The sequence below is a fragment of the Cervus elaphus genome, chromosome X, assembly GCF_910594005.1.
Source record: "Cervus elaphus chromosome X, mCerEla1.1, whole genome shotgun sequence".
In the NCBI taxonomy this organism is placed as follows: domain Eukaryota; kingdom Metazoa; phylum Chordata; class Mammalia; order Artiodactyla; family Cervidae; genus Cervus; species Cervus elaphus.
Window position 1 is genome coordinate 124,586,122 of NC_057848.1, and position 14,262 is coordinate 124,600,383.

Sequence of the window (14,262 nt, forward strand, 5' to 3'; positions counted from 1 at the left end):
GTTTGGCAAAAACCACTACAATATTGTAAAGTAATTAGCCTCCAACTAATAAAAATAACTGGGAAAAAATTTAAAAAAATAAAGAACTGTTCATATTATAGATCTGTAACCTCAGTCCAGACCTCGTCTCTGAGCTTCAGATATGTATATTCAACTGCCTGTGGGTCATTTCCACTTGGCTGTTGTGCAAGAACCTCAAAATCAATGCCCAGGTCCCCTTCATTAATATTCCATGTATTAGTGAAAGGGGTTACCTTCTACACATTTGATCTCTCAAATTAGATTCCCAAGAGTTCCCTTTGACACTTCCCTCCTCCTCACTTCTTTTCCTACATCCAATTATTCATAAGGTCTTGTCATTTTTAATTTAATATCTCTGAATTCAGCCATTTCTCACCACCTCCACTGCTACCATTCTAGGCCTAACCACAGTCACTGCTTACCTGGATGACTACTCTCCATTTTTCCAGGAAGACATCTAATTCATACTCCTAATGGGTTAGGCAACTAGAATGGCATTCTTTCTTTAAAACAAATCTATGTTGTATCCAAGCCTAGAACCCTTCAATAACCTCTTGGTGTTCTCAAGATCAAGAACAAAGTCCCTACCTTGGCATTCAAGGCTTGCCGTGATTTGAAAGGGATGGGAATTTAGAGTACTGGAACTGGAAGAAAGGAAGGGCTGTGTCTAATGCGAAATAAAGCCCTGTAGCTGGGGAAGAGAACCTAGGAGACAGGAAAGTGGTGAGCTGATGTCACAAACTTGGAGCAAGCAACAATTTAGAGAAAAAATCAGGAGACTAGAAACCCACCTTGAATATCTATAAAGTGTGTGTGCATGTGTATACATATGTTGAATTGTTCACAGAACATAGGGATTCACATTTCATTTGCTTAAATGATGAAAGGGTGACTTCATAAAGCAGAAGGCATAACCATTTTAATTATTTTTGGATGTAGGAAAGGTATTGAATATTAATCCTATAACTGACCACTATGTTGAATTTTATTATGGTTCCTAATAGTTTTAATTGATGCTCTCAGGTTGTCCAGCTCTGCATTCATACTCTGTAATTAATAATAATGTTGTCTTTCCATTTTTTATACATCTTATTCTGTTCTCCTGAATAGACTCAATTACTTATATGAATTTGTTATGTGATAAAAGTACCATTTCAAATCAGTTGGGGAAAAGATGGATGAATTTGCACATGGTGTAGGGAAGAGACTACATTTTTTTTGGAAAATAATCCTTATACAAATGTTTGAGTGATCAAACTTTTAAATGTAAATAATAGAGCCATAAAACTGAAAAAAAAAACGGATTATTATAAAATAGAAGTCTATAAAGCATCTGTAAGCATGAAGCAGAATCCAGTCATGATAAAGGAAAACCTGATACATTTCACTACATAATAATTGAAGCTTTTTGTACAACAAAGAATATTATAAATAACATGAAAGATATTTGTAATATATGCAGCACACAAATGTGCAAGAGACATTGCTTGTGGAAATGTTATTCTGTGTATCTTTTTAGAGTAAGTTGACAAGTCTGTGTATCAAAATGGAGTCAACTCTGCTTGTAACAGTAAATAAAAAATGGAAACAATTGAAATATCTATGTACCCCTGGAATGGTCAAATACATCATGGGACATTTATACAGAAAAGATTATGGAGCAGTTAAGAAAAATGTACAGTATGGAAAGCTGTAAACAGCTTAATTCTAAAGAATATACAACTGGGAAAAAAAAAACCCAGGTCACAGAATAACAGATATAGTGTACCATTTGTGGGGAGAAAACTCAAATAATCAGTATATGAATAGAAACAAATCTGGAAGAATGTATATCAAAGTATTAATAGTGGCTATTTCTGGGGCATGAGCTAAGTATGTTACAAATTTCTGTATTATTTGAAATTTCACAACTACAACACATTACTTTTTCAATAAGCAAAAATAAAGATATAAAAATAAATATATTCAATGAATGAATCGCTTTGAGGCGGTGGTTTTGGTTTGGAATGGCTTCAGACCGAGCCTGGTACAGTGGCATAAACACGGCCTTTGGCGTCAGACAGCCCTGAGCTGGGCCCCATTGCCCCACCCCCCGAGGAAGGAGAAGGGGGGTGGCAGGGGGCTGCGGAAAGGGGCTGGGCTGGGCTGTCTGCAGCTCTAGTCCAGGACGCTGACTTCCAGAGAGACTGAGAGTCGGCAGACAAATTCCGGACTCGCTGGAGGACAAGGTGAGGGACGTTGAGATTGAGGTTTCCAGACAGTGGTTCCAGTCCTCTCGAACATAGAGCCAGGCAGGTGGGCAATTTTTACTGCACCACTGCAGCTAGGGGAGAGGTTACTCGGAGCGAGATGTAGGCAACGAAGACGACCAAGAGAGTAGTAGGTTTACGGACTGGAGAGCACAGAGCAGTTGAGGAAGGGAGGGGAGAAAAACTGGGAACTGGGCGTGTTGAATGGTGAATGGGGAATATGAGGGGGAAGGGGAATACTGAGGGGAACTGGAAATTCAGAGAAGAAAATAGGGGAGTGTAGAGAATGGTTAAGGAATACTAGGGGAGGGAGTGCAATAGTAACATGAAGGAGGATGATGTGAGGAATGGAAATAAGGAGTCCTGTCGGGTAAATAGGAAAGTCAATGGAGAACTAGGGAGCGGGGATCAAGGCAGAAGGAATACGGACTGGTACGAAGTGGGGGATAAGGAATGAGGAGTAGGGAGCGGGGGAAGGGCAGACGGAGGCCCCCCTAGGGAGGCGGAAAGGGGCGGGGCCACTTCCGGCCTGGAGCGGGGAGGGAAGTCTCTGAGTTTATGAGGGGCTCAGAGGGCGTGGACGCATTCAGGAATTGTAGAAGGACGAGGTGAGCAGCCCTGGATCTGAGCCCGGGAGGGGTCTGCCCCACCCTCTGGGATCTGCAGAAATCCTGCTGTAAAGGACCGGATCGTACCGGATCTATCCAGTCAGGAAGGGAGGGGACTGGACCTTGTTTGGCTGGGCCTAAAGATGGAATCACTAGCTCAGTACTGATTTGAGGAGGGGGTGTATTAGGGACGGGGAAGAATCAAGATGCACTTGGGCCCTGTTTGGAGGGGGGGCGTATTATGAAAAAGGGCGGGACCAGGCAGTGTTCTGGACTTGGAGTTATTCAGTAGGGGAGGGGTCAGGACTACCGGACACTGCGACAATTTGAGAGTGAGGTTTGTTGGGGAGGGGGCGGGACCGAATGATACTATGAACTTGGAGAGGGGCGTGTTGGAAAAAGGTGTTGGACTGAGTCCTCGACTATTACGCATGCGCACTATAGATCGCTAGAAAGGGGCGTGTAGAGAAGGGCCAGCTTGGAGAGACACCAGCTGCTGAGTGCGCATGTGCAGGGTGGACATCAAAGAAAGGGCTTCTGCTGGGAAAGCGGGTGGGGCTGAGATGGGCCCTGCAACGGATGCGCATGCGCATTGTCGACTTGCGGCTAGGGGGGGTGCGCTGGGAAAGGGGGCGGGGTCCTCAGGGCTGCCGCGCTGGCACATCTTCCTGGAGAAGGGGAGGGTGCGGCTGCAGAGAATTGAGACCTAGACGTTCTGGAATACTGAATTTGAGAACGAAGTCTTTGGGTGGGGGGGGTGGGCTTTGGGAGGGTTTGGGATTGGGTGGGGATCAGCCTCCAGGCAGAGCGGGAGAGAAGACGTTCAGTGGGTTTGCCTCTTGACCCAGGCTTTCTCCCCTTCAGGCTCAGCTCTTGCCAGGCCGACTTGAGACATGTCTGACACAAGCGAGAGTGGTACGGGTCCAACCCGCTTCCAGGTAAGCCCTTCTTCTGCCCTCTCCCTAGCTGCTTTTGCTCTCCAACTCTTGTTGCTGCCCCCAATCCCTTGGCACCTCCCCTCATCCTAATCATTCTCCACCTACCTCCTTGCTTGGGTGCTGCCCCCCTCCCCCAAGTAGAGGGAGGGAGGAGAGAAGGAAGGAGGGAGGAAGCAAGTCTAGAGGGAGATTGGGCCCGCCCCTCTTCTGCTCAGGAGAGGCCTTGCTGGGCAGAGGTGGTCAGAGCACACTGCAAATAGGAGTTAGTATAGGTCAGAGAAGTGAAGCCCTGGAATTTTGGAGCCATTTGCTTAACTGGGGGTGGGGAGAAAGTCTGTGAGCTTCCCTGCTTCATCTTGCAGGCTGAAGCTTCAGAAGAGGACCCTGGCTTGAAGATGCAGACCGTACTGACAGTGACCCAGAACTTGGAGGCCTCAGAGACACCGAAGGCCTCAAAGACACCAGAGGTCTCAAAGGCCACAGAGACCTCAAATGCTGTAGGAGTCTCAAAGGCCACTGAGGCTCAGGAGGTATCTGCCACTCAGGCTTCACCTACCACTAAGCTGACCGATACCCAGTTTCTAGCAGCCAAAAAGAAGAGTCCTGCAGCTGACACCAAAATGCAGCATACTGACCCTCAGGCTGTGACAGTGCCTGCTACTGAGACCAAAAAGGTCAGCTATGTGGCTGATACAAAGGTCAATACAAAGACCCTGGAGACTGAGTCTACTGCCTCTCAGGCTCTGGCAGATGAACCTGAGCCTGAGGGTGCAGCTGGTCAGGCTCAGGAGAATCAGGATACCCGGCCCAAGATCAAGGCCAAGAAAGCCCGAAAGGTAAGATCTTTGCTTTTCTACTTCTCTCAGTTGGTTCATGGTTCTGTAAACCTTTAGAAGGTTGGTTTCCTCTCCTCATAATAGCTGTAGGGGGACACAAAGAGGAATCTGTTATAATTCCTGTCTTCAGAAAGCTCATAGACTGGACATGAGATAGGAATACGAATAGCCAAAATCTAAACAAAATGCAGTTTATGTTTATGTAGTAGCTTACCATATGTCAAGGGCATAGTGACACAGGTTATCTCATTAAATCCTGAAAGTGATCTAGTTTTGTAGAGAAGGAAGTTGAGTCCCAGAGAGGTGGAGTGACTTGTCCAGGGTGATATAAACAGAATCAGTGGTGGACAGAGGAAGAGGAGAAGCCTCAGGCTTTACACTTGGGTTGCTCCTGGCCTGGTGGGAAGATGAAACTCCCACTTGGAAACCAGTGAAAGATGAATACAAGACTCAACATGGCCAATATCTAGTGAGTCAGGCTGTTACTACAAGGGTGGGATTAGAGGGGACTTCTGGAAAAGAGAAGATGAAGGAAAAAGGACCATCTGCTTCATCTGGCAATATTGTGTTTGCTCTCTGTTGATGCAGGTGAAGCATCTGAATGGGGAAGAGGATGGCAGCAATGATCAGAGTCAGGCTTCTGGAACCACAGGTGGCCGAAGGATCTCAAAGGCCCTAATGGCTTCAATGGCCCGCAGGGCTTCAAGGGGCCCCATAGCATTTTGGGCCCGCAGGGCATCAAGGACTCGGTTGGCTGCTTGGGCCCGGAGAGCTTTGCTTTCTCTGAGATCACCCAAGGCCCGTAGGGGCAAGGCTCGCCGCAGAGCTGCCAAGCTCCAGTCATCCCAAGAGCCTGAAGCACCACCACCCCGGGATGTGGCCCTTTTGCAAGGGAGGGTAAGAACCCTGTCCTCTCCACTCTGCATTATTCTCTGCTTTGCCTGCCTTCTTCTCTGCCATTGTGTCAAGTTTTTTGCAAACATATTTTGATCTTTCCATCTTTTCCACTTCTCCCAGGCAAACGATTTGGTGAAGTACCTGTTGGTTAAAGACCAGACAAAGATTCCCATCAAACGCTCAGGTAGAGTCCTACTAACCCCTTCCTTCCTCTAGCTCTGCCCTCCATTGCCCTCTCCCTCACATGCTGAGGGCATTTCTTGCTCCCCTGCTTCCATTTATGCCCTCTCAAAGTTCTAATTTGGCAGTAGTAGCATCTTTGTTCACTAGCTCAGAACCTGTTTGTGCCACCCACAGCAGGGTTGGTAAAGGGTCTATAGTTTGGGTATGGGGGCCACTTGGCTTCACTTCAGCCCAGGTGCTCGCAACACTCTCCCCTTGCAGACATGCTGAAGGACATCATCAAAGAATACACTGATGTGTACCCTGAAATCATTGAACGAGCAGGCTATTCCTTGGAGAAGGTGAAGGGGCAGACCTGGGGGATGGGTGCAATGGGGAAACCTTGAATCAAACAAAGGAGTACATGTCTCTTCTGGGGGGCACCACAGAGACTAATCCAGCCCCGTCACTGTGCAGATGGGAAGACAGTGGCCTAGCAAGGGGCATAGACTAGCTTGAGGTCACACAGCAAGTCCATGGTAAAATCACAGCTAGGACCCAAGCTACCCAGCTTAGTCTGGGCTTCTGTCCACTGCTGGACAGTCCTGTAATGTACTTCAGATACTCACTTCTCGATTTCTTTCCCCACTCTCTGGCTCCCTGGATTCCACTAATCACAAAGATGACAATAACAATAATGCATTTGTTGCCTGTTTGCTGTGTGCTGGCCACTCAGCTAAGTGCTTTATGTGCATTATCTCACTGATTTCACATGCATACACACACACACAAATACAAACATACACACAGAGAGAGACAGACTCCTGAGTACATGGGGAGCTATGGGATGCCAAGGAAGCTGAATTCTGTGGTCTCACAAACTGTTCTCCCCATCCACAGGTTTTTGGGATCCAATTAAAGGAGATTGATAAGAATGACCACTTGTACATTCTTCTCAGCACCTTAGAGCCCACTGATGCAGGCATACTGGGAACGTAAGCTGGGATAGAGCTGGGATGGGAGGGAGGCATCTGCTTTCGTTCATGGTACTAGTTCATCCCTGTCTTCTCCCTATACCCCCTTAAGAAATAAGAAGGACAGAGCCCTTTTCAATCACTCACACGTAGTTGGAGCCCTGCACACAGGAGTGATATCTGATTGTGATTGTAGGGTGTATAAGCTTCGGGTAGTGCACTCTTAGTGTAAGATTTTCTGGTTTTCCAGAAACTTCCCAAGAAAGCAGACTTGTCATTCCTTGTCTCTTCATATTGGCCTTGGTAGAATAGTTCTCACAGGAGAGCTTCCTGGTATGAGTGGATCATGATGCTTGATGGGCAGGGGCATCAGTGGGGCTATGCCTAGAATTTTCTTGGAACTGATGGGTCTGGGGGAGCAAGAAGGGACTCACAATTGACTGGATGCCCAGATCATACCATTCTTCTATTCTCTCAGCAACACAGGAAGAGGAGGATGTGTTTTTCCTGTTTTATGAATAGGAGACTAGGTTCAATATTTTAAATGCCTTACCCAGGATCACATAGAGCTTGAAGCATAGACTGGGCAGAATTCTCCCATATCTAAAGAATCTGGGAGAAGCTAGCCTAGTGAGCTGGCTGATGTGGTTTTTTTTGCAGATGGCTGCTGGATGTAAACCTTCTCTCTGTCCCATTATTCTCCTAGGACCAAGGACTCACCAAAGCTCGGTCTCCTCATGGTACTTCTAAGCATCATCTTCATGAATGGAAATCGGTCCAGTGAGGGTGAGTGGCTGGGTTGGCAGCTGGATGGGCGGTCATGGTCAGAATTGCACATGTTCATTTTCTATCCCTGTTTCCTTTTTCCTCCCCTTGCAGCTGTCATCTGGGAGGTGCTGCGCAAGTTGGGGCTGCGCCCTGGGTATGATTGGGCTCTGTCGGCACTTGCTGTCCGTGTTGTCCTTTGGCAAGAGAGGATGGTCCCAGGATTGCATCAACCTGGTGGTCTGGTGGGGTGGGGGGGTGCTGGATTGGGTCCAGGGTTCTGACCTAGGTGGATGGGGAAATGGTCCTGAACTCTGCTCTATGTCACTGACTCTTGGGTTTCTATGGAGCTTCCATCTTATGCTGGAAGCTTCTTTTCCATGTGGGAAATGTCTCTGTCCATATGTGGGAAGTGCTGTAGCCCCAGTTATATTTATCTATGTATGTCGTTATATATGTATATATTTATTTTATCATTCTGTACTGTCAGGATACATCATTCACTTTTTGGAGATGTGAAGAAGCTCATTACTGATGAGTTTGTGAAGCAGAAGTAAGTCTGTATGGTGTTGCTGTGTTCTGTGCATTTTGCCTGTCTTCGAAATGAGTGATAAAACTATGGTGCATGTGCCTGTGCTTGTGCATGTTATATAAGTGCATATGCAAGTGGTAGCTTATTCCTGAGGTAGTGGCAGAGAACATGAGTACACGTTTACTGACCTACTTGTACTCTCATATATGCCTTTGGAGCAGTTCTTCAGGGGAAAGATTGTCATCACCAGTATTGTATGTGTGAGGAAACTGAAACTGAGAGAGGTGAAAATTTGCTCAGGGTTATACAGGCAGCAGATAGAAGAGTTGTATTTAAATCCTGACTTCAATACCTTGGTTCTTTTTACTATGCTAGCTAGGGCTTCATAGAAATTAATTTCCATAAAGAAATGCCATAGAATGGTAGCTTTAGGCAGCCAGGTACTGTCCTGGAGTCTTGACTTGAACATCTCATTTCATTTTCATAACTACCCTGCAGAATAGCTGCCATCATCCCAACCCCTGTATCAGTTGAGGAGCCTGGGGCTCAGAGAGTAGAAGTCTGAACATGGCCCTGGCTGGTAAAGGATCCCATTTGGATCTGAAGCCCAGTCCTCCTGACTTTTATGGCCAGGGCCCACCCTGTTCTTGGTACTTGGAGAACATGTGTGCACTCATGCAGGTGCACCAGCACACATGCCTGTATGCTCACACACAAATGGTTGAGAGTATGCATTGAATCCGCTGCTCTTGGCTGACTGTTTTGTCCCATACAGTCATTTCCTAGGATGGACTGTATCAGGGTTTAGCCAGGCCATGGATGAGCCCGTTGGTGGGGTGTGCTCAGAGCAGGGGGCCTAAAGAATTGGCTTCTCTATTTGCAATACACCCAACAGGAATCTGGGTTGTTGTGACAGGGGCACAAAACTTGTGGCCTTCCTATGAACAAATACTCTATACAGGCCCCTTGTACCTCCATATGGCTGCTGGGTAGGGTCAGTGAGATAGGGCTGAAGATTGGAAGAAGAGCTGCAGTAGTCGGTGGGGGAGTTTGCCACCTAAATGCATGAATGGGCTGTTAGTGGTCTTATAGACATAAAGGCTTTGAACCTCTCTTTTCAAGGTACCTGGACTATGTCAGAGTCCCTAATAGCAATCCCCCTGAATATGAGTTCTTCTGGGGCCTGCGCTCTTATTATGAAACCAGCAAAATGAAAGTCCTCAAGTTTGCCTGCAAGGTAATTGGAGAACTGCCCAAGCTTGGCATACCAAGAGCATGGGGTGCCACTGTTTGGGGTAGGCTGTGTGCAGAGCAGCCTGTGGCTCATGCATGAACATTCTGAAGCCTGTATTAATGTGCAGACACTTTATTTGAATCATTTAATACTTACAACTGACATGTCATTGCTTTACTGCAAGTGAGAAAACTCAGGCTCAGAGGTTGTTAGGTGTCATGTCCAAGGTCACATATAAGTGTCAAAGCAGAGCTGGAATATTAGGTGCGTAACTACTAGTAGTATTTATGGTATTATAATTTGCATAGAGTAGGCACTTGGTGCTCAGATTTGGATCCTTCAGATGGTTGTTCTTCCTGTTGTAGGTACAAAAGAAGGACCCTAAGGAATGGGCAGCTCAGTACCGAGAGGCAATGGAAGCAGATATGAAGGCTGCAGCTGAGGCTGCAGCTGAAGCCAAGGCAAGGGCTGAGATTAGAGCTCAGATGGGCATTGGGCTCGGCTCTGAGAATGCTGCTGGGCCCTGCAACTGGGATGAAGCTGATATTGGACCCTGGGCCAAAGCCCGTATCCAGACGGGAGCTGAAGCTAAAGCCAAAGCCCAGGAGAGTGGTGGTGCCAGCTCTGGTGCCAGTGCTGGTGGCAACTTTGGTGCCAGCACCAGCCTGACAGCCACTCTCACGTTTGGGCTCTTCTCAGGCCTTGGTGGAGCTGGTGCCAGCACCAGTGGTGGTTCTGGTGCCTGTGGTTTCTCCTACAAGTGAGATTTCAGGTATCTACTTATATTTGGGGGAAGCCAGGGCTCATGGGGGTGGGATAAAGAGCTGGGTGGTTATAGGAAGGCCAGGGTTGGAGGATCACATGGAGAGTGTGAAAAACACTACTTTTGGCATTTTATTCCTTCCTGTTGGTGGATATAATTGACTTTTTTATTTTCTTTTACTTGTATTTTCAGATATTCCTAATCCCAGCAGTCTTTCTCTTCGAGCCAGGGTGCATCCTCAGAAACCTATTCAACACAGCTCTCTAGGCAGCCACTATCAATCAATTGAAGTTGACACTCTACATTAAATCTATTTGCCATTTCTGAGTTTATTGCCTTTTTTTTGGTGGGCTGTCATGTTTTTGTATCATATTTTAAAATTAACTGGGAAAGTTTCCACCTCAATCTGTGCTTAGCTGGAGGTGACATTGCTGATTCAGTGGAGCAAGATTAGCATGTTTCCTGGGATAGGTTGGGCCCCATCTCTATCCTATAGAGCAGGCAGAGTTGCAGTGGTGTGAGAGTGGGATTGTAGGCACAGAGGGCATACTTAGAAGAAGCTCTGATGTGGGCAGATCTGGTCCAGAAAAATAGAGGAGATTGGACATCAAGTATTGACTCTCCTTTTGAGAAACTTGGGTTAGACAAGATGGAGAGAGAGGTAGGTAGCTAAAGAGAGATACATGAATAATGATTTTCTTGGGAAAAGAGAGAGATTTGAGCAGGCAGGAGCCAAAAGACTGGGAGAAGTTGAAGGCTGACTCATGCAGCCTAGTCCCTGAGGAGGTGGGAGGGGAGGGCCTGTGGGAAGGGACTGTACAGAAAGGACTTGGAGAGGGGACTGTAGAAGGATTCCAGACAGTGGGGAGGCCCCAGTAGAGCAGGGAGCCCATGATTTATGGTAGACCCCCTTCCCCATGGCAAAGTGCTCAGTAATCTTGTAGGAATGAAGATGAGTGTTAGTTTATTCCAAGGATTTGGTTCTGTTATTCGGTGGTGGAATAAGGACAAAACCAAGGGCAGTGAGTGTATGAGTCTGCATCTTTGTTACCATGTCCACAGTGTAGGTTCAAAGAATGGAGAAAGAGATGGACCAGGGAACCCAGGCAGGCTTGTTGAGGAAGATGGAGTTTGAGTGACAGATTGGGAAACATTGCAGGGGTTTGTGGACAGGAGTCTCTGAAGTCTATGAACAAGACAGAAAGGTAAGTAAATATACTAAGTGCCTGCTATGTGTGGTGTTATAGCTGTCTGGGAGGGAATGTTGAGAGAACCAGAAGGATGAACTGAGGTACTAGTTTGATGGTCAAACAGTAGAATGATAAAGAAGACAGCAGAAAGAGCTCTGGGCAGTGGGAAGATCCATGGAATAGCTGGTTAAAAGGGAAGAAGATGATGGTTCCTAGAGATGAAGCAGGGTCAGTGGCCTGGTTGGGTCATCCATTTGGACAGTGAAATCACCCAGAATGGAGGCAGAAGTTGGGGTAGAGAGGAGCACTGTGAGCCAAGTGCCAGAGTCCCCTTGTGTAGTTGAAGGTGTCCTCCCAGCTCTACTACCCACTAAGTCATGGGGCCCTCAGGCAGAGATCCACCGTTGCCCTGTTTTGGGGAGTATTTCCCTGGACCTTCCTTTCCAGGAAGCTCTCAGCATCTAATCCCCACATTACCAGACCCGTAAACTGGGACAGAGTCTTACAGACAATGAGACTCTCGTAATAGCTGCCTTTCCCCTCTTAAGACAATAAGCAGTAAAGAAACAAGGTTTATTGCTTAGGGAACAGGATCTAAAAAAGAAAAAGCTGCACCAGGAGCAAGGAAGTTCCTTGCCTGTGGTCATGAATCGAGACCTGCTTTTGCTGCTGTGTTGAGCTGTTCTTCACTGGAAGCATTGATTCCATAGGCCGTGGTCACCTCAGGGGTTGGATAGTACCTGGGAGAGGTAGACAATGTCAGAGGCAGCTTAGACCTAGGGAGGATTCTATAGTGGGTGGGTACCATGTCCAGGGCACCCTCAGACTCCCAGGTGATGTCCATCTGAAAATGGGGGGTAATGTGAGGGGGTAATGGTGAGGGGTGGCAAGGAACTTGGGAACTGTGATTCTAATAAAAAGTGAGTTTAAAGTGCTTGATAAGAGATAAGGGTGAATCATAGTCATGAAGAACTCTGACCTTCCCACTTACCTTCCCTCCACAGACCACTGGGTTTGCAGGGCTCCTCACCTCTTTCCTACAAGGCTTAGACGTTGACTGGACAAAGATGGGTTTTTTCTCACTACCTCAGGTGTAAGGATGGAAGGCATGTGAGGTGGGGAGGAAGAGATCAAATCTGGTTCAAGGCAAATGGGGAGTGGCCAGAACTAAAAAGAAGGAGTGCCAGGGGAAATGGGAACAGACTATGGTTCATGTTTTCATCTCCTTTATTAGCTAGGAGGCCACTACTGTAATAAATGAACTCCTACAGTCTTATCATTAAATTCCAAATAATTCTAGAATATATCATGTATTAATATCTCCCATTTGGCTAGGAGTGGGAAGAGCTCCAAAAGCAATTTCTCCATCTGTTTTTTTATTATCACCCCCAAGATTTTTTAGACATTTTTGTCCCAGTTGCTACCCCACATAAAATTGGAATACCACAAATATACTGTGCACCTATTTAATGTATAATGTATATTTGTACTTGATACAGAAAAAGGTTTTTACTCAATACAGGTTTTATAATGACTAAAATATTTAAAAGTCTAACAATTTAAGATACTATGAACAACTTTATAACTATTTGCTGATTAGCTTTAAATGTAACATTTACATTGTAATATATCAAATTACATATGTAAATCAGCAATTTATATAGCTATGTGATAATAGCAGTATAAACAATATTTTAAAACACTATTCAAAACTTATTTTTCAGCAAAAGTAAAACATGAAATTTTAAATTAATTTCTTAAAAATGATTTTTAGTGTAATTAACTTTCAAATATTGCATGATATAAGAAAAATTTTAACTAGCTGCTGGGTATCCATTCAGGTCATATAATAAGCTCTCTTCAGTGCTTGACTGAAAGATCAATTGAATAACTTTTGTAGAATTAAATAAAAGCTATTTTTAATTCTCAAAGCCCAGACAACACTTCGAGACACTGAGGAAGTCTTCCAATCACAGCCATCTATTCGCCATGGTTTTATAGTACTGATTTTGCATACATTTTGTGTGTCTTCCTCATTGTTGCTCTTGTGAAACTCAAGAAAACCCAATAACAGAAATTATATACTAAAGAGTAAGATTCTTCAAGTAAGGTTGAGCTTTAGGGGAACACAAACTATGGTGAAAGTTTTTTGGGAATTTTTGTCCCCCACAAGGACCAATTTTCACTCCCTTATGGTTGATTACCCACAACTCCATCTGCCCTTTCCCCCTGCATTAATACAAGACCTACAGTAACATTTCACCTGAATTGAATAAACAAGACAGAATGAGTGCTGGGGGGGGGGGTGGTGAGGAGAGGGAGGGAGGGAAAGGAAAGGAGGGAGGAAAAGAAAAAGAAATAACTACCAGAGACCAACCATTTGTGAAAACAAAGTGAAGGGGATAACACTTTTATTTCTCCAAACTTACACTTACAAAAATGCGTTGCTCCAACATAATGCTATTAATTCATGTATAATTGCCATTCACCCATTTCCCAAATGGAGATCAACCCAAATCTTTTCACCTACTATCTCCAGCCTCAAGTCCATGAATTTTGGGTGGTACCCTTTTTTTCTACCTACCTTGCAACCTATTCTAGATATGCTGCAGGCTTTGAACTAGGTTGTACATTGAACCACCATGTCCTGTGTGTGTATGGCTGTTGTATCATTTGGATAATCTTTGGATCATCACTGAGTATGATGTGGATGAAGGTACCAAAGGAATTTCCTGGGACTCATATATAAGGAACATTAAGCCCACTCCAGTGGGTCCAGCAATCCTGAGCATGCTTTGTAGAATTAACTTGTGTGAGACCCTAGAGGTTGCTTCCACAATGACTGTGAAATCTGAGCTCTCGGAAGTCCTGTATTGGCTTGCCATAATCTACACTGACCTTTTGCCACTGGACATGGTAGTGCTAGGGTCATGCAGTGAATCTCCTAGGCTCTAGATACGCTCTTCCCTACCCCACTGTGAGGCAGATAGACTCCCTATTTCCCCTTGGTCGTTGGGATCACTCATCCCAGTCACATAGTGAACTGACCCCCCTTTCTTGCCTATTGGTTCAATGTCATGAGGAACTCCAAAT

General features: G+C 45.6%; 1 protein-coding gene and 1 non-coding gene across 7 annotated transcripts; both read left to right on the plus strand.

Moving 5' to 3' along the window:
* The first annotated feature begins 2,035 nt into the window (after positions 1 to 2,035).
* On the plus strand, positions 2,036 to 10,306 carry LOC122688988 (melanoma-associated antigen D2). 6 transcript variants are annotated; one of them, XM_043895021.1, is made up of 13 exons: positions 2,036 to 2,249; positions 3,743 to 3,816; positions 4,179 to 4,652; positions 5,241 to 5,549; positions 5,670 to 5,733; positions 5,994 to 6,073; positions 6,612 to 6,706; positions 7,392 to 7,471; positions 7,565 to 7,607; positions 7,941 to 8,003; positions 9,105 to 9,219; positions 9,582 to 9,988; positions 10,172 to 10,306. In XM_043895021.1, exons 2-12 carry the CDS (start codon positions 3,772 to 3,774, stop codon positions 9,978 to 9,980), a joined length of 1,767 nt encoding a protein of 588 aa, XP_043750956.1. In that variant the 5' UTR covers positions 2,036 to 2,249; positions 3,743 to 3,771; the 3' UTR covers positions 9,981 to 9,988; positions 10,172 to 10,306. The 6 variants fall into 6 exon arrangements, with proteins under 6 accessions (XP_043750956.1, XP_043750958.1, XP_043750953.1 ...); XM_043895023.1 differs by lacking the exon at positions 2,036 to 2,249 and adding an exon at positions 2,298 to 2,316; XM_043895018.1 differs by lacking the exon at positions 2,036 to 2,249 and adding an exon at positions 2,790 to 2,878.
* LOC122691121 lies at positions 8,816 to 8,943 on the plus strand. The gene has a single exon (XR_006340357.1). It is a non-coding gene; the product is annotated as a small nucleolar RNA SNORA11 (small nucleolar RNA).
* Positions 10,307 to 14,262: the final 3,956 nt, after the last annotated feature.